This window comes from Acinonyx jubatus, chromosome E1 (genome assembly GCF_027475565.1).
Source record: "Acinonyx jubatus isolate Ajub_Pintada_27869175 chromosome E1, VMU_Ajub_asm_v1.0, whole genome shotgun sequence".
In the NCBI taxonomy this organism is placed as follows: domain Eukaryota; kingdom Metazoa; phylum Chordata; class Mammalia; order Carnivora; family Felidae; genus Acinonyx; species Acinonyx jubatus.
In genome coordinates this window covers 9,297,003-9,318,219 of record NC_069397.1, presented here as the reverse complement: position 1 = coordinate 9,318,219, position 21,217 = coordinate 9,297,003, and the positions used below count along the sequence as shown (strand labels likewise).

At 46.8% G+C, this 21,217-nt stretch overlaps 1 protein-coding gene across 4 annotated transcripts in view; it reads left to right on the top strand.

Moving 5' to 3' along the window:
- PIGL (phosphatidylinositol glycan anchor biosynthesis class L) overlaps window positions 1–21,217 on the top strand; it is an 84,816-nt gene that overhangs the window by 39,762 nt on the left and 23,837 nt on the right. For all 4 annotated transcript variants that reach the window (XR_003416619.2, XM_015079589.3, XM_015079588.3 and 1 more), the window contains exon 3: window positions 19,862–19,952. Coding sequence is in view for 3 of the 4 variants with exons in the window: in XM_015079589.3 (XP_014935075.1) it covers window positions 19,862–19,952 (91 nt within the window). In the remaining variant the exon portion in view is untranslated. The remainder of the gene's footprint in view (window positions 1–19,861; window positions 19,953–21,217) is intronic.

Here is a 21,217-nt window from a genome sequence, read left to right as displayed (position 1 = left end):
GTGAACTAGAGCAATGAAAACCTTTAGACCCTCATTCTCAGAAATGCTGGCAGTGATCAGAGACTGGAAGGAGGAAGGAACGAGTGTCCATGGGAGCCTCACTAAGATGGCGTTGACCAGTGGCAGACTGCCCTGTTCTGGACACCAGTGCTTTTCTAGGAGAATTTGCCCTTCAGAAGCCATCTGACCATGAGCCAATAGGGTCTTCCTGGGAAATGTCACATGTCTCAAACTCCCCCTCAGCCGTTGCCTGCCCACAGTCCCCTGAAAGGCCTCACTTGTTCCGAGCGCGAGGGGAGCGGCAGAGGGTCCACTGGCTTAGATGCCTCTGAGCCCGCAAGCACCAGGGTCTCAGCGTAGAAAAGAGATAGAAAAGGGGAGCCTGGGTGGCTCAGTCAGTTAAGCATCCATGATCTCACCGTTCATGGGTTCGAGCTCCGCGTTGGGCTCTGTGCTGACGGTTTGGAGTCTGGAGCCTGCCTTGATTCTCTGTCTCCCTTTCACTCTGCCCCTCCCCCCACTCGCTCTCTGTCTGTCTGTCTCTGTCTCTCTCTCTCTCTCTCTCTCTCTCTCTCTCTCACAAATAAAATAATTACTAAAAATGAAAAGAGGGGAGCCTGGGTGGCTCAGTTAAGCGTCTGACTTTGGCTCAGGTCATGATGTCACAGCTCGTGAGTTCTAGCCCCACGTCAAGCTCTGTGCTGACAGCTCAGAGCCTGGAGCCTGCTTCAGATTCTGTGTCTCCCTCTCTCTCTTTGCCCCTCCCCTGCTTGTGCGCGCTCTCTCTCTCTCTCTCTCTCAAAGATAAATCAATGTATTAAATTTTTTTTTTAAGAAAAGAGAAAGAATCCATATTGTTGCTCTTTACAACCTTAGAAAAACCCGAGTTTAGGAAGGAAATGGCACAACAGAATGCTGAATCAGAGAAAGTGATTGGTCCGGGTTTTGTTTCACCAAACAGTTGATACTGTTACGGAAGATACCTATTTCTGTGTAGGCTAAATACCCTCCCCTAGACGGCTTGAAAACAGAACCATTTTACCTCCCAAACATACTAAGTCAGTGTTGGTTTCCAAAAGGGCCCTAGACTGGCTCTCTAAGGCTCACAGGACTACTCAGAAGGCTGCTCAAGTCCCTTCTAACTCTTCCATTCTCTGGTTCATGGATCAACAATACCATTTGGGAGGAAGATATACTTACTCTTACTACGAGCAATCTTAGGGACTCCAGAGGGCTCATTTGGTTGGTGAAAGGGTCAATACAAGTCGCAGCTTCTGCAGATACCCTGACGTTTACGCTGAGCAGGAAGCTGAGCAAGTTGTCCACGCCGGTCAGAGGACTCAGCCCTATTATGGGTGACCCACGAAGGATAGTGAAAAACGCCCACTTCGGAAAATCTGGATGAGAAGCAAAACCTTTCACTCAAGACTTACCACTCATAGAAGAAATAGTAATCTATATTAAGCAATAGAATAATGAGGTTTTGCAAAAATTATAAATCATCGACTATACAGAAGCTCTTAGAAAACCGTTACAAAGTCAGTGACTATCATTCATACTGGTGAATTAGCCTAGGAATCCACTGTGGTTCCATTGGAATCCACCAATGAAGCTTCAAGCCTTGTCTCCCAGGACGCCTCCTGGTCTGTCAGGGGTGCCTCAGGACTCCCCTGCAGGCCGGTCACAGCTGCGGAGTTGTTCTTGCTTCGGGGACCCTCAGCAGTTCCTCGGTCGCCGTGGGCTGCGTACTGTGCTCCTCAAAGCAACTAGAATTCTTCACACGGAGGGGAAAACATCCTTCATGTGTCTCATCGTGAGCTTGGGTGGCACCAGGACCTTGCTGGGGAAAGCTGCTTTTATACACCGTCAAGCCCTGTGCTCAGTTACCAGCACCGAGCCTAGTCCGGAGCATGCTGGTGGTGCTTGGTACATGGTTATGAACTATGACCCCCAAAAGAAGGGTCTGTGGCAGGCCCTCTCAGCCTTCCTCCCCCACCCTCTAGTCATGTAGCCCCAGCTCTGCCTCTCGTCTCCTATTTCCCTCCATCTTTTTATTGCCACTGTCTCAGTTCAGGCCCTCATCACCTCCCATCTGGACTTCTGTCGAGACTTTGCCCTCATTTAGCCTGACCCAGAGTATGCCTTCCTTTTTTTTTTTTTTTTTTTAAGTGTTTATTTATTTTTGAGAGACAGAGAGTGCGAGCACACACAGGCAGGGGAGGGGCAGAGAGAGAGAGAGACAGAGGCTTTGAGAGCCCGATGCGGAGCTCGAACTCGCAAAGAGTGAGATCGTAACCTGAGCCGAAGGCAGACGCTTTCACACAGAACCGTCTACTCTTGACCGACCACTTGTTTGTGACCTCTCCTACCCCATTCCTCCTTTCATTCAGCACTAATTATCTTCCAATCGAGAACCGGCTCAGGGGCGCCAGGCTGGGTCAATCAAAGAGCGTGCGACTTGCTCTCAGGGTTGTGGGTTCAAGCCCTACATGGGGTGTCAAGAGTACTTAAAAAAATTAAGTAAATAAATCAACTTTAAAAAGAAGAAGAAGAAGGAGAATCAACTTAGTCACAAACACTTATTGGACACTTCCTGCTTACCAAACTCCGTTCTAAGTGTTGTTCAAATATTATCTCATTTAATCCTCACCTGCTGAGGCAGGGGGGCACAGTTAACCCAGTTAAAACCAGTAACTTGTGCTCCCTGTTTGATATATCGCTCTTCTGCAGCCACAAACTGCCCTGTTCTCTTACCCACACTTCCTTTTGTCCCTTCTTGGTCATCTTGCCCCTGTTGGGTAGCTTTACTCTCTTCCAACTCTGGGTGGTTTCTTTGCCCCACTCTTCAAGTGTTCTCAAGGTGATAAAACACCTTTCCCCAGACGGCCATTCCTGTAGGCTTCTTTTCTCTTCTTCACTGTCTTGTCTCTCTCAAACTTCATTCAAACACTTTCTGGTGCTACTTTCTCACCACCTTCCACCCTCTGTCCTCGTAGTTTAACACGTGGCCACCTCCCTTCAGTAGCACTGCTTTCAGAGACCAGTAATGATTTCTTAAGGGGTAAAATCCAACGGTCTTTTCTTTTCTTTTCTTTTTTTAAGTTTATTTATTTATTTTGAGAGAGAGTGCAAGCGGGGGAGGGGCAAAGAGAGTGGGAGAGAGAGAATCCCAAGCAGGCTCTGCACTATCAGCACAGAGCCCAGTGTGGGGCTGGAACTCACGAACCATGAGATCGTGACCTGAGCCAAAATCAAGAGTCTGAAGCTTAATGACTGAGCCACCCAGGCGCCCCTCCAATGGCCTTTTCTTGAGACTCATCTTCCTTGAGTTCTCAGCAGCTCTGATCCCACTGGCTGCTCTGCTCCCACTAAATCTCTCTCCCAACTCCAATTTACCACACTGGCTTCATGGTGTTCAGCCCTGTCCTTTCCACCCTGTCCCTGCTCAAGAGTTTTTCAAGCAAAGGCTCCTGCACCTTTGAGGCAACCCCAGGATGGTTTCCCCACAGCCACAATTCTTCATGAGAATTTCTTTTTTAATGTGTTGTGTTAATGTTGATGATCTCAAACCAAAACAGGAAGCACCAGTTGGATGAGTTCTTTGCAGCTGGGTACCATCAATTTCAAAGCGCATTCTGGGGGCGCCTGGGTGGCTCAGTCAGTTGGGCGGCCAACTCTGGCTCAGGTCGTGATCTCACCATCTGTGAGTTTGAGCCCCGCGTCGGGCTCTGTGCTGACAGCTCAGAGCCTGGAGCCTGTTTCAGATTCTGTGTCTCCCTCTCTCTCTGCCCTTTGCCTGCTTGGTCTCTGTCTGTCTGTCTCTCAAAAATAATGAACATTAAAAAAAAAAAAATTTTTTTTTAAAAGCCCATTCTGGCACTTTGGATTGTTATACCAAGTGCTCACTAAACGGAAAGATAGCATTTGACTTTAATGCAGTATTTCCAAAACTGAGGTCCCTGGTGTTTGAAACTGGAGTTGTCTGTGATGTGATTTTCTTCCGTTTGTAGCATCTAACTAGCTGCTAAACCTGGCAAAGTCTTCTTTATTTTATTTATTTGGTTTGCTTATGTATTTATTTATTTATTTATTTAGGGAGAGAGAGAGCACAACCGGGAGCAGAGTGGGGAGCAGAGAGTGGGGTGGGGGGAGGGGAGAGAGAAAATCCCAAGCAGGCCCCACGCTGACAGTGCAGAGCCTGATGTGGGGCTTGAACTCACACACTGTGCGATCATGACCTGAGCCGAAACAAAGAGTCAGACACTTAACCGACCGAGCCACCCTGGGCGCCCCGCTTTGCTTGTCTTCATTCCCATGATCACTTCCTTTGGCCTGTACTAAAATTGTAGTCACCTAGCCAGCCTCTGCTCCCCCAATTTATTCCTCAGACCGTTTCCAGGTTTATTTCCTAAAGCGTACCGGATCTGGCCACTCCCCTACTGGAACTTCTCCATAACCACTCTTCTATATGCCAGTCTTCCATATGGTGACAGGTACCATATGCCCCGGCTAAACTGAACTTCCCGTTCTCCAATCACACTCCCCCGTTAGCCCCGTGCACACCTCAGCTTACCGCGTGTGCCTCCATCTGGGATTTGGCTCTTTAATCCAGCATAGATGCCTCTTCCTTCATGAAACTGTTTTTGATTCTTACCATAGAACCTTTTATTTTCCTTCACTGGATCCCCACAGCAATTTGTTTGACTTCTTATGGTGCTTTTTTTGTCTCTGATTTCATTATTTGAATGCCTATCTGATCCTTCTGCCCGTTTCCATCATCTCATACCGTGCCTGGAGGCTCAGGGTAACCTAAATAATAATGGACCATTTCTGCCTTAAAAGCATTCCCAGAGGTCCCCAGTTGCCCTCTTTGGGATTCTAGTGGGTGCTTATTGGGAGCAAGGCCCTGGGTGGCCCAAAGGGATTCAAGGCCCTGCCCTCTGGCTTTCTGTCTTGTCTAGTTTCCTGGCATATGACAGTGTTTGAGGGGCTTGCCAAAATCATAGATGAACCCCCTCTCTGAGGAAACTCTAATTTTGATTTTTTTTTTTTTTAAACAGCAAAGAGGGAGCCTGGGTGGCTCAGTCAGTTAAGCATCTGATCTCAGCTCAGGTCTTGATCTCAGGGTCATGAGTTCAAGCCCCATGTTGGGCTCCGCACTGGGCATGAGGCCTACCTAAAAAATAATAATAATAAAGTTAAAAAACAAAAAAAAAAAACAAAAAACAGCAGTGAGGCAGAAATTTCAGGCACCAGAAGATTTATAGACCAGCCCAAGAGGAACTTCCTCTTTCTTCTCCACTCAAAATAATACCACAAAGCCTCCTGCTTAGGAAAGTACTCTGACTTCATAAATCCAAGAATACTGGCAAACCCATTACCACCACCACTCTCTCTGTCAAGGGTTGTGGAAGAGGGAAGGAGGGATTTGGATACTGGCATCTGACTCTTAAACCACCCCTTTCGGGGCTGGAAGGACAACCAGAACTCTGAGACCTCTTTGAAGAGAGTTCAGTAAGCAGGTTTTTCTCTGGTTTTCGGTAGCCACGTGAGACGACAAATTGGCAATTTCTGGACAGAGATTTCTCACAAGAACTTTGCAAGTTTTGCCTACTTTATTTGTTGCGGTGATATGAAATGCATCTTTCTGAGTGAGGTGAGCCCAGGGATAGTATAAGTGCCTTCAGTACAATACCTAACAGTCATGATCTGGGAATCTCTTTTGTGTCCTTACGAGAAAGGAGAACCCAAGCCCTTGTATGGTTTGGATTGGGGCTTTAAGCCCTTTGTGGACAAAGGTCTTTTTTGGTCTTTGGGCTCCAACCACTTGAGGATGGGGGCCCTTTTCAGCAGATGCGTAATAAAAACGGACTGATTTTTTTTCCCCATCTTCTTTCTTTTTCTCAGACTTTTCCTTTCTCCTTCTATTCATTTTCTCCCTGTGTTTCTTTTCCTCTCAGTTTATCTTAGGCGAGTCATTGGTGACCTCAAGATATCCCAGAAACTGCCTGGCCCAGCTTTAGACTGTCACCCCTCCAAACTTCCTTCAGCTTAGATGCAATTCCTTTGCACTCTTGAGGTCTCCCCTGCCTTCTTCAAGGAGCCACGCTCCAGATTGGCCTCAGGACAGAGACCTCCCAGAGTGGCCTATTAGGGGCAGTATCTGCAGTCTGAGGCTTCCTGGGACTGCACAGGCCCCAGGTAATCTTCCAGACTCGGTGGCCTTGGCGGCCTCAGAGTTAGCACTGAACTTGAATGACCTTTGCTTGCTTTGCATGACAAAGGAAGTAATCGAGTTTAGAAAAGTGCCGGCGGTGGAGGGGGAGGGGCGGGCTGAACCTTCCAGCTCCGGCCCTACCAAGCCACAAGACCAAATAAGGGTGTGTGAGGCACCTCCGTCTGTGTTCAAGTTCAGAGTGCAGTGTGCAAAAGTGAGGCTCGGCTTTCAGAGAGATAAGCTATTACCCAACCCTGGTAGAGTTCCAGCTGCAAGGGGCTCTGTGTAGCCGGCCTCTGCCTGCAGGGCTGGGGCTGGGGGAGGGAAGACCTGGGCCCTCGGGTTTTCCCAGCCTGGAGAGAGGAGGGGAGAGGGACGCCTTCCTTGCCAGAGCCTTCTGACTGCTGGGACTGACAGCCCACAGATTCTCAGAGCCTTTCCATGACTCTCTGGACCCGGCTCTAAAGAGTGCCAGCCAGGGTGAGTCATTAGAACGTGTAGGAAGGGTCAGAGTTTGAGGATATTCGGCCAGGAGGAAAACAAACATTATTTTTATGAACCCTCACAGGCGGAGAGGCCCGGCTTGTTTACTGAACACTGAGGTCTAGGGCCTGGCTAAGCTCGGGCCAGTTTCCAGCAGTGTTAACTCTGTGTTTGCTAAACACACCCCAGGGAAGAGGTTATGAGGCTTGCAGTTATCGGGCCGAAAGATTGGCAAGAGCTGGCTTTCCCCGTTGCATTCGGTAGCTTCCAGAACACTGATCTCCTTCTCCTCGGGGACCTTCTGAGCCAGACCGAGGGCCATCAGCTCCGTGAGGTGCTTCTGGTGCTTTAACAACCACTGACTGATGGCAGTGCCCTGAGCCAGCTGCACTGCTACCAGGCCTGGGTTCCTTCCCTCCTGCCCTGCCCGTCCCCCGTCCACCTCCCACATCCCCCTCCAAATACCTTCTCATCCTACAAACCTCACCCCCTGCTAGGCTCAGCCCTAAAGTACTGGAGACATCGTACCTATGGAGATCAAATACTTTTGCGTTTTTCCTCCCGGACAGACAGTTTTAAGATGCTTTTCAGGGGCGCCCGTGTGGCTCAGTCGGTTAAGTGTCCAACTTCAGCTCAGGTCATGATCTCACAGCTTGTGGGTTCGAGCCCCGCGTCGGGCTCTGTTTTGACAGCTTAGAGCCTGGAGCCTGCTTTGGATTCTGTGTCTCCCTCTCTGTGTGCCCTTCCCCTGCTCATGCTCTGTCTCTCTCTCCATCAAAACTAAATATTTAAAAAAAAAATGTTCTTCATACAACTTTTCAGTCCTGCAGGATCACACCGCCAGTGTCCATACATAAGGCCAAGTCAACAAAGCATCCTTGTGTTGGCTGTCCCTCCATGGCTGCTTCCCCCCCCTCTGTCACTCACTCCTGCTTCCGGGGATCACACACCCAGTTAAGTCCATGCCCAGGCTCTGCTTCCTAGGCTGCATATCTGAAGGCTCAGATGCCTTCTGAGCCCTTTATATAGAGTTCCTCACAGAACTGTTGTATTTTCAAAATTCAATTCCTCTAAATATAGTGTCTATTCCTCTTTCATAGGAGTCTTGTCCTTTCCAGGCTGAGAAGTCAGAAGCAAAATTAAAGTTTAATAACTCAACTGTTTTGCACGAACATTCCTTACCTTGGGTGTATCTACGCTTTCTCTGCTTTTACTTTGAACACGCCCCAAGACTCTGTTATCTTTAGCATTTTTTTCATAAGCCACAATTCAGGAAGTTGGAGAAATTGCTCCCCTGGTGGCAGAACAACAGAATTGCAGACTCTTTCCCCTGTAATTGCAGTGAAAGTGATCTCCTCCCAAGCTGCTTTTGATTTTTCCGCTTCTTTAGTTATTTCCTTAGAGTAATCTCTAGAACGATGAGGTCAAAGGGCATAAATAATCACATCTGGCCAAACTGCCTTCTCATTGAGATGTAGCAACTGAAACGCACGCCAACAGGTTAGACCAGCACCTCAGGGTGAACAGCGATCTGCACATGGACGTCCTGCTTTCATGTCGCATTTCTTGGGTTCTTTCTGAAAATCAGGAGAATATATGTTGGCAGCTTACATTCCTTGCTTTGTAAAATGCCTGCTTTCTTCCAACAATCCTTAAAAGACCTTTCTGATGTTTGAAACAGTCCTCAGACTTCTCTGTGAATGACCTTGGAAGCTCCACCTTTTCTTCCGAGTTCCCTGTCGCCGGCCTCTTATCAGGAAACACCACCAAACTGATGTGAGATGTAGATTGAAAGAGCAGCCTCTGAATTAGAAGGACTGCTTTATCATTTCTGAGCTGAGAGGGCTCCGTGGCTGTGGTGTCCCAGAAGGGAGAGAGGCACGCCAAGGAAGGGCACTTCAAACGATGCCTGATGCCATCCCTGGTTTTCTTCACCCTCGTTTCTTCAGAGCCTGTTATCTCGGCTCTCCTTGGGCAAACCCTGGCCAGGAACTTGCTCTCAGTCCACCATATCCACCTGTGTCAGCCAGAAAGACTTGCTCACCCTCACATCTTAGCAAACTCTCCCAAGCACGCCAGCAGCTGAGAGATTTCCAGACTCTTTCATCAAAATCGCAATTAACCGGAAAGGAGGGGCGCCTGGGTGGCTCAGTTGGTTGAGCGTCCGACTTCGGCTCAGATCATGAGCTCACAGTTTGTGAGTTTGAGCCCCACGTCGGTCTCTGGGCTGACAGCTCAGAGCCTGGAGCCTCCTTTGGATTCTGTGTCTCTTTCTCCCTCTGCCCCTTCCCCACTCATGCTCTGTCATTCTCTCTCCTCTCTCAAAAAAATAAATAAAACATTCAAAAAAAATGTTAAGGACCTTGCTAATAATTTTATTTATTTGTTTTTAATTAATATCCAAATTAGTTAGCATATAGTGCAACAATGATTTCAGGAGTAGATTCCTTAATGTCCCTTACCCATTTAGCCCATCCCCCCTCCCACAACCCCTCCAGTAACCCTCTGTTTGTTCTCCATACTTAAGAGTCTCTTATGTTTTGTCCCCCTCCCTGTTTTTATATTATTTTTGCTTCCCTTAAAGTCTTAAAGTGTCTTAAAGTCCTCTTATGAGTGAAGTTGTATGATATTTGTCTTCGACTAATTTCACTCTTCTTTTTGATTGTCGAGTAATACTCCATTATATATATGTATATATATACATATATATATATATATATATACATATATGTATATATATATATACACACCACATCTTCTTTATCCATTCATCCATCAGTGGACATCTGGGCTCTTTCCATACTTTGGCTATTGTTGATAGTGCTGCTATAAACATTGGGGTGCATGTGCCCCTTCGAAACAGCATACCTGTATCCCTTGGGTAAATACCTAGTAGTGCAATTGCTAGCTGGTAGGGTAGTTTTATTTTTAGTTTTTTGAGGAACCTCCATACTGTTTTCCAGAGTGGCTGCACCAGTTTGCATTCCCACCAGCAAGAGAGAACCTCTTTTTCCGCATTCTCGCCAACATCTGTTATTGCCTGAGTTATTCATGTTAGCTATTCTGACAAGTGTGAGGTGGTATTTCATTGTGGTTTTGATTTATATTTCCCTGATGATAAGTGATGTGGAGCATCTTTTCATGTGTCGGTTGGCCATCTGGATGTCTTTGGAGAAGTATCTATTCATGTCTTTTGCCCATTTCTTCACTGGATTATTTGTTTTTTGGGTGTTGAGTTTGATAAGTTCTTTATAGATTTTGAATACTAACTCTCTATCTGATATGTCATTTGCAAATATCTTCTCCCATTCTGTTGGTTGCCATTTAGTTTTGCTGATTGTTTCCTTCGCTGTGCAAAAGATTTTATTTTGATGAGGTCCCAGTAGTTCATTTTTGCTTTTGTTTCCCTTGTCTCCGGAGATGTGTTGAGTGAGAAGTTGCTGCAGCCAAGATGAAAAAGGTTTTTGCCTGCTTTCTCCTCGAGGATTTTGATGGCTTCCTGTCTTACATTGAGGTCTTTCATCCATTTTCAGTTTATTTTTGTGTATGGTGTAAGAAAGTGGTCCAGGTTCATTCTTCTGCATGTCGCTGTCCAGTTTTCCCAGCATCACTTGCCGAAGAGACTGTCTTCATTCCATTGGATATTCTTCCCTGCTTTGTCAAAGATTAGTTGGCCATACATTTGTGGGTCCATTTCTGGGTTCTCTATTGTGTTCCATTGATCTGAGTGTCTGTTTTTGTGCCAGGACCTTGCTAATAATTAAAGAAACTTCCTATGAACTCTAAACTCAATAACTTTATTATCATTCCCTGTGGGCCCGGACAGATCTGGACCTGGAGAAAGGAAAAAGCAGCAAAGGAACTGCTATTTAGAATACCTGTGTATTGCTGAAGCAAATCCGTCACACGTTCCCGTTTGCGTCCGATGGGGAATGTGATTCCGGGAGTTCTTGAAACGTAAAGATTGACTTTCCTCTGAGGCTTGATTTCTACTTTCATATTGGTTGTGAATTACATAATGTGATTTCCCAAGGAGAAAGGTTGGTTAACAAGACGAATCCGGAGCCTTGACAATAGAGGTGGTCTGTTACCTTCCCAGCCATCTACCTGTGCAACTGCACACGGAACTCCACTGTTCTCTCCTGACCAGCTCTTTCCAACTGTGAAAGGAAGTAAATGAACCAAACTTTTCAGGGAGTTCATAGGGATCAGAAAGTAGATATAAAAGCAGCTGAGATTTTAGGAAGAATGGAGCTCTTGATAGGAGTTATACTTATGAGTCTTTCCTTTCTGCCTATAAAATGCACAAATCTCCTTCTCTCCTTTTTAAAAACACTCCCTTGGAATGCCTGGCTGGCTCAGTCAGTCGAGTGCACGACTCTTGATTTCAGGGTCATGAGTTCAAGCCCTATGTTGGGGCTAGAGTTTACTTAAAAAAAACAAAAAACAAAAAAACCCTCCCTTAATGCTATACTTCTTGTGAGTGAACACACTTTTCACCTACTCTTCACAACACGGTTCTTCTTCTTTTTTTTTTTTTTTAATGTTTATTTATTTTTAAGAAGAGATAGAGACAGAGTGCAAGTGGGGTAGGGGCAGAGAGAGAGGGAGATACAGAATCTGAAGCAGGCTCCAGGCCCTGAGCTGTCAGCACAGAGCCTGATGCGGGGCTCGGACCCACAAGCTGTGAGATCATGACCTGAGCCGAAGTGGATGCTTAACCGACGGAGCCACCCAGACGCCCCTTCACAGCACACTTCTTAAGAGACTGATATACACATGTTCTCTCCACTTCACCTTTGACTGAGAAATTACATTTCTATAGTTTTATACCAAGGATATACTGAGAGATGCGTACAAAAAGATATATAGGTGCACCCAGCTGGCTCAGGTCAGATATTCTCAGGGTCATAAGTTTAAGCCCCACGTTGGATGTGGACCCTAGTTTAAAAAAAAAGGGGGGGGGGCGCCTGGGTGGCACAGTCAGTTGGGCGTCCGACTTTGGCTCAGGTCATGATCTCATGGTCTGTGAGTTCAAGCCCCGTATCCGTCTCTGTGCTGACCGCGCAGAGCCTGGATGGACCCTGCTTCAGATTCTGTCTCCCTCTCTCTCTGCCCCTCCCCTACTCATGCTCTGTCTCTCTCTCTCTCTTTCTCAAAAAAATAAATAAATAAACATTTAAATAAATAAATACATAAAAAGTTATGTTTAAGGATGCTCGGTATAGCCTTATAATAATAAAAATTGGAAACAACCTAAATAATCAATAAAGTGGAGGCTTTAAATATTATGGCGTATCTAAATCCCGAGATCCAGGATTTGTTTATGCAGCAAATGACAGAAAGCCCACAGAAACTGTGACCCAAGGAGGTGTGCCATCTGGGGCCGGGGGTGGGGGGGTGCCTCCGTTCCATAAGTCCTCAGGGCCAGGGCTTCTCTTTTTCTGTTACTCTGTTGTGTGTGGCTGTCACACCCAAGATTGTTTCGTGGGCCAAGATGGCTACAAACCCCAACCAACAGGAAGAGGGACAGGACAAAGAAAAGTGGGGCAGAGGCCATGCACCAACTGTTTCTTCAAGGAAGATCTTTTGCCGGCATGTTTACCTAAGGCGGAATTGTTAATCTGTCAGAGAAGAAAGGAACTGCCAATGTTATTACTTGGCCTCAAGCCTTGAGTTGATTAGGGTTGAACTCTGGGCAAAGAACCACTCAGGGAGTTGGTCTGAGTCACCTTGGCATCTGTGTGAAGGTTCCCAATGTCAAATTTTATATTTCCCTGCCTTGAGGGGAGGTGATCCCACCGGGATGCCTTGCTCCAGTAGGCGATTCGTACGGTATTTTTGGCGCCCCATCTGTTTCATAAAGTTGCTATCTCCCAAAGCTCTTACTTGCGTGTCGCAACCCCCAAAGGCTGGGATAGCTGCTTTCGGCTCGGCCAAATCGAGGCTACTTCCATCAACCAGCTGGTGCTGATTAATCCCCTTAATGCAGTCCCTTGCACATGGTAGGAGCTCAGTTATTTATTGTTGTTTATTTAAATAAATTGTTCTTTCACTTGGATTATATCAAGTTCCACAGGAAAAGTAGAAGAGCAAGAGATCCAGGTGTCTCCTCATATGTTGACTTTAGGTAGGGAGACCACCACAAGGCAACAGAAAATAATAGAATACTATGTCCTTTTTTTTTTTAATGTTTATTTACTTTTGAGAGAGAAAGACAGAGACAGAGAGAGACAGAGTGTGAGCAGAGGAGGGGCAGAGAGCAAGAGGGAGACACAGAATCCAAAGCAGGCTCCAGGCTCAGCACTGTCAGCAGAGAGCCCAACGTGGGGCTTGTACTCACGCACCAAACCGCGAGATCATGACCTGAGCCAAAGTCAGACACTTAGCCGACTGAGCCACCCAGGCGCCCCTGGAATACTATATGTAATGAGGTGCTAAGAGGGGAAAAAAGTTCAATAAAGTCCCTAAATGCAAGGAAGGTTTATAGTAAAGAATTGGGCTTTGCCCAAAGAGGGATCTAGCCCTTGCCCTTGGCTTCTGTGAAGTAATCAGCATCAAAGCCGATAGCAGTATCTTTAGGGTTTTGGGGTCGGACCTTTGGGCCATGCAGTGTCAGTCCACTTGGAGGCTGAGATCAACCACGTGGACAATCAATCAATCACACTACGTAATGGAGCCCCAGTAATAACTCTGAGCACCAAAGCTCTGGTGAGCTTCCCTGGTTGGCCATACTCCACGTGTGTTGTCACACATCAGTGCTGGCAGAATAACGGGTCCTGGGGCACCTGGGTGGCTCAGTCGGTTGAGCGCCGACTTCGGCTCAGGTCATGATCTCGCGGTCTGTGAGTTCGAGCCCCGTGTCGGGCTCTGTGCTGACAGCTCAGAGCCTGGAGCCTGTTTCAGATTCTGTGTCTCCCTCTCTCTGACCCTCCCTGTTCATGCTCTGTCTCTCCCTGTCTCGAAAATAAGTAAAACATTAAAAAAAAAATTAAAAAAAAAGAATGACGGGTCCTGACTCCACAGGGAGAGGACAATAGATCATTCACGTTTAGAACCCTCCCAGACCCTAAGCATCTCTTCCTTTGGCTGACTTAATCCATATCCTTTCCCTGTAAAAAATTATAATTGTACATATAAAGCTTTCACTGAGTTCTGTGAGTCCTTCTAGCAAATTATCAAACTTGAGGGTGGTTTGGGGAAACCCTGAACTTGACATTGGGGTCAGAAATGAGGGCAGTCGGGGCACCTGGCTGGCTCGGTCAGAAAAGCAGGTGACTCTTGACCTCGGGGTTGTAAGTTTGAGCCCCATGTTGGGTGTAGAGATTACTTAAAAATAAAATTTTTTAAAAAATGAGGGCAGTCTTGGGGGCTGTGCTCTCTAACTTTGTAGTTGGCCCCAAACTCCTTCTAGAAGATTTTGTGGAAGAGGCCTCACTGAAGCAAGGCCCTGAAGATGATGTTAGGTTTGGGAGGGTAGAGAGAAGAGCAGGGAGGAATCCCAACTTATCAGAGGCAGAGGTCAGACACTGGCATTCCACATGAAGGGAGGATTCCAGCAACATGGGAGCAGAAGGCTGTTTTCCTGACTTTGATGTCCTCATCTCTATGGGAATACTGGTCATATTGGAGCTCCATCACAGACTTTGAGCACGGTAGCACAAGACATGTTGGAGAAAACATCTATATATTTGTTCAGCTCTTCTTCAGGGTCACAGATCAGCAGCTACTGACTGACACTAGTCTAAAATCAATCCCAGGGGCACCTGGGTGGCTCAGTAGGTTAAGCGTCTGACTTCAGCTGAGGGCATGATCTCGCAGTTCATGAGTTTGAGCCCCACGTCAGGCTCTGTGCTGACAGCTCAGAGCCTGGAGCCTGCTTCAGATTCTGTGTCTCCCCCTCTCTCTCTGTCCCTTCCCCCCCCCGCTCAAAATTAAACATTAAAAAAAAATTGGGGTACCTGGGTGGCTCAGTCCGTTAAACATCCAACTTCAGCTCAGGTCATGATCTTGTGGTCTATGAGTTCGAGCCCCACATCAGGCTCTATGCTGACAGCTCAGATTCTGGAGCCTGCTTTGGATTCTGTGCCTCCCTTTCTCTCTGCCCCTCCCCACGCTCTCTCTTCCAAAAAATAAATAAACATTAAAAAAATTTTCTTAATCAATCCCAGTTATTCCTAATGATGATGAATAATCCCTCCCTGTCTTGAGAAACGGTGAGGGAAACATTACGAAATAATAAGGGAGAAATAACACTTAACCAGTGCCTGCTCGTTACCAGATCAGTCATTCTAAGTACAAGGTACACAGCAGTGGACAAATACTGAAATACAAATGGGTCATCAGTAAATATTGGGCACTTGGCTCAGCTCTGGGAAAGGGCAGGATCCCTGGAGCCAGGCTTTGACCATCCCGATGTTATTTGCCATCCAAGACCTCTACTTTTTCCTAAAAACTACCTTCCACGATCAGTGTTTTCAGCTCACTCAGAAATTGCTTCCAGTGTGCAAGCATAGATTTCAGAGCTGGAAAGGCACTCGGGAGGTCATCGGGTACAGCCCGGGATTACCCAGCTTTATTGCTGATGCAGCTCCCGCCTGCGTCCCGTGATGAGCAGGGAACTAGGTGTTCTGAACCACCACCGCCCCCCCCCCCCCCCCCCGCCGCCCTATGATCTATGTCTCTCCCACTTCACATTGCCCCCTGATGACACCAGACTGCTTTAATCACGTGCAGTCTCAGGGCGCCTGGGTGGCTCCAGAAGTTAAATGTCCAACTCTTGATTTTGGCTCAAGTCACGATCTCGGGGTTTTTCATGAGTTCAAGCCTCACATCGGACTCTGAATTGACAGTGCAGAGGCTGCTTGGGATTCTCCTTCTCGCTCTGCCCTGCTCTTCCCTCTCTTCCCAGAGAGCCCACGTTATCTCTGTCTCTCAAAATAAATAAATAAACTTTTAAAAATAGGTAAATTTTAAAAATCGCATGCAGTCTCTGTCCTTGAGCTCCTGGGTGGAGCTGACTGCTAACTCATGCCACATATCCCTTCCCTGAGCCAAGAATCCTGGTTGCCCAGCAGTGGCCCCCATGTCCTCCCTCCAGTGCTCCCCACTGCCCTCTGTACCCAAGCAACTAGTGGACCATTGTGTTCCGGAACATAGGGCTGGAAAAGTAGACTCCTTTACACACTGTGAGGCAGGTGGCCAGACTGCTGCTGTCTTTGGAAGGTTTGGGGCCAGGATTGACCAGCAATCCAAAATAAATATCCATTGGGCATCTGCAGTAAGCAAGACTTTGGCAGACACTTTATGTCTTTGCTCCATACCGATGGAGACTGCACTTTCCAGGCTCCCTTCCCAACTGACTTCTTAATAGGCTTGACCAATGGGCAGTAGAGCTGGAAGACTGGAAGGCAGAAAGAAGGAAGACCAGGGTATTGCCCCCTTTTCTCCACCTTGTTTTCCATGACCCCAGCTCTTGCCATTCTACACCCCACTGTCATGGCCACCCCGTAGCTCCAGTGCTGTTGCCAATCTCTGCGTTGTTCCATTGTTCCCCATTTGGCCTCTCAGCTCTTCTTTTCAATTAGATAAGCAATTCCCTGTATTCCTTTTTTTTTTTTTTTTAAGTTTTTAAAAAATGTGTTTATTTTGAGGGGCTCCTGGGTGGCTCATTCGGTTAAGCGTCCGACTTCAGCTCAGGTCACGATGTTACGGTTAGTGGGTTCGAGTGCCGCATCGGGCTCTGTGCTGACAGCTCGGAGCCTGGAGGCTGCTTCCATTTCTGTGTCTCCCTCTCTGCCCCTCCCCCCACTTGTGCTCTGTCTCTATCTCTGAAAAATAAATAAACATTAAAAAAAACTTTTTAGAGAAAATTTATTTTGAAAGAGACAGAGACAGCACAAACAGGGGAGGGGCAGAGAGAGAGAGAGAGAGAGAGACAGAGAGAATCCCAAGCAGGCTCTGCACTGCCAGCACAGAGCCAGATGTGGGGCTCAAACCCATGTACCATGAGATCATGACCTGAGCCAAAATCAAGAGTTGGACACTTGACCCACTGAGCCACCCAGGCACCCCACAACTGGCAGTTTCTGTTTTCTTAGCTGAACCCTGACCATTAAATGACTCATGTAACATCTGGCCATCAGGGAACTTATAATGGGTTGGAGAATCAAGAATTTAATATACGCAAAACGCTAGTAAAATGTACAGATTCCATGCATTTACTAAAAAGTCACAAAACTGTACATTTAAAATGGGTGAACTTTACATTATGTAAATTATACCTCAATAAAGTTGTTCTTAAATATCCGGGGTGGGGCAGGGGGGAGAACTATCCAGAAACAAATAAAGGAAGATGTAGGGTGAATAGATTAGACCAGTGATCTCCAAACATTTTTTACCATTATCACCTGAAAAAAGAAATGAAATCTGAATATGCACTTCTAATATTTGTAGACTTACTTATTTAAATTATATACATGTTAAACTCTGTTAGTATATGATACCTTATAAAAATAGTTGCAAGGGTGCCTGGGTGGCTCAGTTGGTTAAGCATCTAACTCTTGATCTCCGCTCAGGTCGTGATCTCACAGTTATGAGTTCAAACCCCGAAATGGGCTCTGCGCTGTCAGTGCGGAGCCTGCTCGGGATTCTGTCTCCACCTCTCTCTCTACCCCTCCCCCACTCGCGTCTCTCTCTTTCTCTCTCTTTCTCAAAATGAATTAACTTAAAAAAAAAAGACAGCTGCAAATGAGCAATTTAAATAGATAAAAAAAAAAAAAACATAGAAATTCAAGTAGTGATTTCTTGCTTTACCTGAGTGGATCGTCTCCTACATCTCTTCAGATGCCTGAACTCACTTTGAAACCACTCCCCACTACAGTAGGCAATCAACAAAGAGCCTGTAAGGGGCTTCCTGAGCAGGAGAGATGGGAGATTTCTGTTTTCTTCTTTCCTTTTCCTTTTCCTTTTTCTTTTTCTTTTTCTTTTTCTTTTTCTCTCTTTTTTTTTTTTTTTTTTTTTTGGAAAGGGCCTACGCAATGCTCCAGTAGAAGCCACTACTTTGCCATTTACATATCCCTTTACAGTTTTCATGCGTTATCTTATTTGCTTTCGCAAATAAAGAGGAATCTTGAATGCCTGCCCGAGAGGAGTTTGGACCTGATCACTAAGGCACTGCTGCCATATCAGATGCACCAGATTACAGAAGGGATATTTACATCCCGAAGCCCCCCACGGATGATCAGCTTCCCACTTCCTTAGGAGCCACAGAAGGAATGGTGCGGGTGTCACCCCTGAGCCCATTCTAAGTGCAGAGCCCTCGAAAAGCAGGTCCCACTTCTCTGAAGGTCAATGAAACAAGACAATGAGCTCTCCCACTCAGGGATTCATCTTTCAGCACTTCAGAATTACTGTAGCAAACATTCTCCTGCCCTTTCTTGTAGACTGCTTCTTCATCCAGGTAAATATTATCCACGCACTCATTTGCCAAAACGATGCCTTGTAGGTTTATGTGGACCTCCCAGCCAGGAGCTTGTATGTAGCTGTTTTCGCTCCAAGGTGTTTTCCCCGATTCCTGTATCTCTCCAGCAGTCGTGCTCTGCAGGTCATGTTCTACGCACCACATTCCGCTCCATTGCCAGGGAGCAAGGCTAGACTTTGACTTTGTACCGGTCCTTCCTTCTCCCTTTTCCCCTCTCCGTCCCCCCACCAGCTGGGCTCTCACTGCAGGAGCATTATGAGAACCTCACGGGATGGCTGGCAGGACTGTGTTCAGAAAAGCATAAAGCTGCTGTCTGCAGAAGCCACCCTAGGGGTTGGGTAGAGGTAGCCGATGAAGCAGTGGAAATAACTGCATGATTAAGTGCTGAGGCTCCTGTCATTTTCCTGCTGAAAAACATTCAGTGACTCTCCTTTAACCACAGTCTGAAGAAGGTCAGTTAATGGTCTCTGTCCGTAAAGAGGTGATAGCAGCTTGTCTGGTGGGGAAGAGAGCCTGAGTCCTCTCAGTACCATTGTGGGTGTTGCCACAGGACCTGAGCCAAAGAGAGATGAATATCTATTTATAAGACTATGCATAGGGGCACCTGACAGGCTCAGTCGGTGGAGCATGCCATTCTTGATCTTGGGGTCATGGATTCGAGCCCCACGTTGGGGGTAGAGATTATAATTTAAAATTTAAGAAGTAGAAGCACGTGGGTGGCTCAGTGGGTTAAGTGTCCAACTCTTGATTTCAGCTCAGGTCATGATCTCACCTGAGACCAAGGCCCACGTCGGGCTCTGTGTTACCAGCTTAGGGCCTGCTTGCGATTGATTCTCTCTCTTCCTCTCTCTCTGCTCCTTCCCCCCCCCCCCGCGCGCCCCCCCCCCACCGCCGCCCCACACAAAATAAATAAACTTTAAATAAATATATATATAAGAAAATAAATAAAAATTCAATAAATAAGTAAATGAAAAGAATATGAATAACATCCTCAAATTGAGGCCTTGGTCTCATGTTAGGTGATGCCATAGATCAATGCACAAAAAACAGACGTGGGAGGAGACAGGTCTATGGCGCGGCCAAGTGGAGACACAGATAAGGTGCAGATTAATCTACAGAGACTTTTATCCTGAGGCCAGCCCCACGTGGTGCAGCCCCATTGGAGAGAAGATGTTGCTGGCTCCCTAGTGCTAAAACGTCTTTGCTTTGCAGTCAGAAAGCGTGGGTTCGATTCCAACTCTAACAATCTTGCAAGCAGTCTTCTCAACTTCCTCTGTAAAGGCTCCCTCAGCAGGTGTTCATGAGGTTAAATGAAGTAACATAGCTTCGTACTTTTTATCAAAGCGCTATTGTTACTATTCTTACATATCATTCGGCCGTGTCCACATTTGCTGTTAACCCATATGTCTCCCCAGATCGTCTCTTTGGTGTGTTTCCTCCCCTCAGCAGCGAGCACAAAGCTCCAAAAGTGTGTCGTGTGAAACCGTGCACCGATTTCTCGTTGTGTCATGCTTCTAAATCTCTCTTTCGCCGAAATCTGGATACTTAAGGGTGCTCCCCTGCCCCCATACAATTCCTATCACAGGACTGGCACACTCCTACCAGAGCTTAGAGAGAAGTTCACACCTGATTAGAAAATATGTTCAAGTTGTGCTTCTTCCTTCCTTCCTTCCTTCCAGGGATTTCCCAGATGACCCAGGTGTGCAGTGGGACACAGAGCATGTGGCTAGCACCCTCCTCCAGCACATAGAAGTGAACAGCATCAACCTGGTAAGGGGATGCCCTCCTAGAATGCAAAGCGGGGGGTCCCAGGCACACCTTGACTATGGCTGCCCTCCCACATCCAGAGCTTCTCCAAAACCACTTCAAAAAGAGTTCCCCCCCCACCCGGCTCTCTTTTCAACCTTCAGAGTAACAAACACACCTTTTGTGAGACCATGGAACCAAATTATCAGGCTCAGATAGAGGCAGAGGTTTTCTTTCCAAACTGTCCTCCTTAACCATCCCCACCCCAACCTCTGTCCCGCCACCTAAACACCCAGGGCCCCTGGAGCCTGTGCTATGTGTGACGCGTCGTGCAGAATTTCGCCTTTCACGAAGCATTGTCACGTTTAGAGGGCCGTTCTAACTCTAAGAGATAAATGTTGTTATAGTTCTCATTTGACATGGAGGAAACTCGTGTTTCCAGAGGCCGAGCAGCTTGCCCAAGGTCAGCAGGTGGGGAAGCTACTAGGATCTTAAACCTCAATTTCTCACTCCAGAAAAGCACACGGATAAATTCACATGCCCTACATGGAGGACATTTTGGTCACAGACAGGGCAATGATGGAGATTCACACTTACTTGCCGAGGTGAACAAGTGTGGGGGCCCCCGTCTCAGCTCCACCAGGATTGCCTGGACTGGCTGTCGCCAGTGTTTGATGTTAAGGCTTTTCAGAAGGCTTACTGTCCACTTGTAAGATAATAATAATAATAATCCCTCACGGGTTAATGCCTAAAATCCTACCACTTAAAGCCCTAATCTTTTGGTTTAAGTTTTGATGAGTCCCGCTGGCACACAAACACGTTAGGCTTTTATCAATGCTGAATTTACTGAGTAAACTGATTTATTAGACTTTTTTTTTCCATGTTTATTTATTTTTGAGAGAGAGAGCGAGAATCAGCATGAATGGAGAAGGGGCAGACAGACAGGGGGGCACAGAGAGACAGCCTGCTCAAGCTGGCTCTGAGCTGTCAGCACAGAGCCCAACATGGGACTCGAACCACGAACCGTGAGATCATGACCTGAGCCGAAGTCAGACACTTAAACAACTGAGCCACCCAGGCGCCCCATGACTTATTAGACCTTCCTTATTTATTTATTTATGTATTTATTTAGAGAGTGATACCAAAGGGGGGGGGCAGAGAGAGAGAGAGAGAGAGAGAGAGGGAGGGAGAGAGAGAATCCCAAGAATACCAACCACGCTCTGGGCTGTCAACACAGAACTCGATGCGGGCGGGGCTCGAACTCACGAACCATGAGATTGTGACCTGAA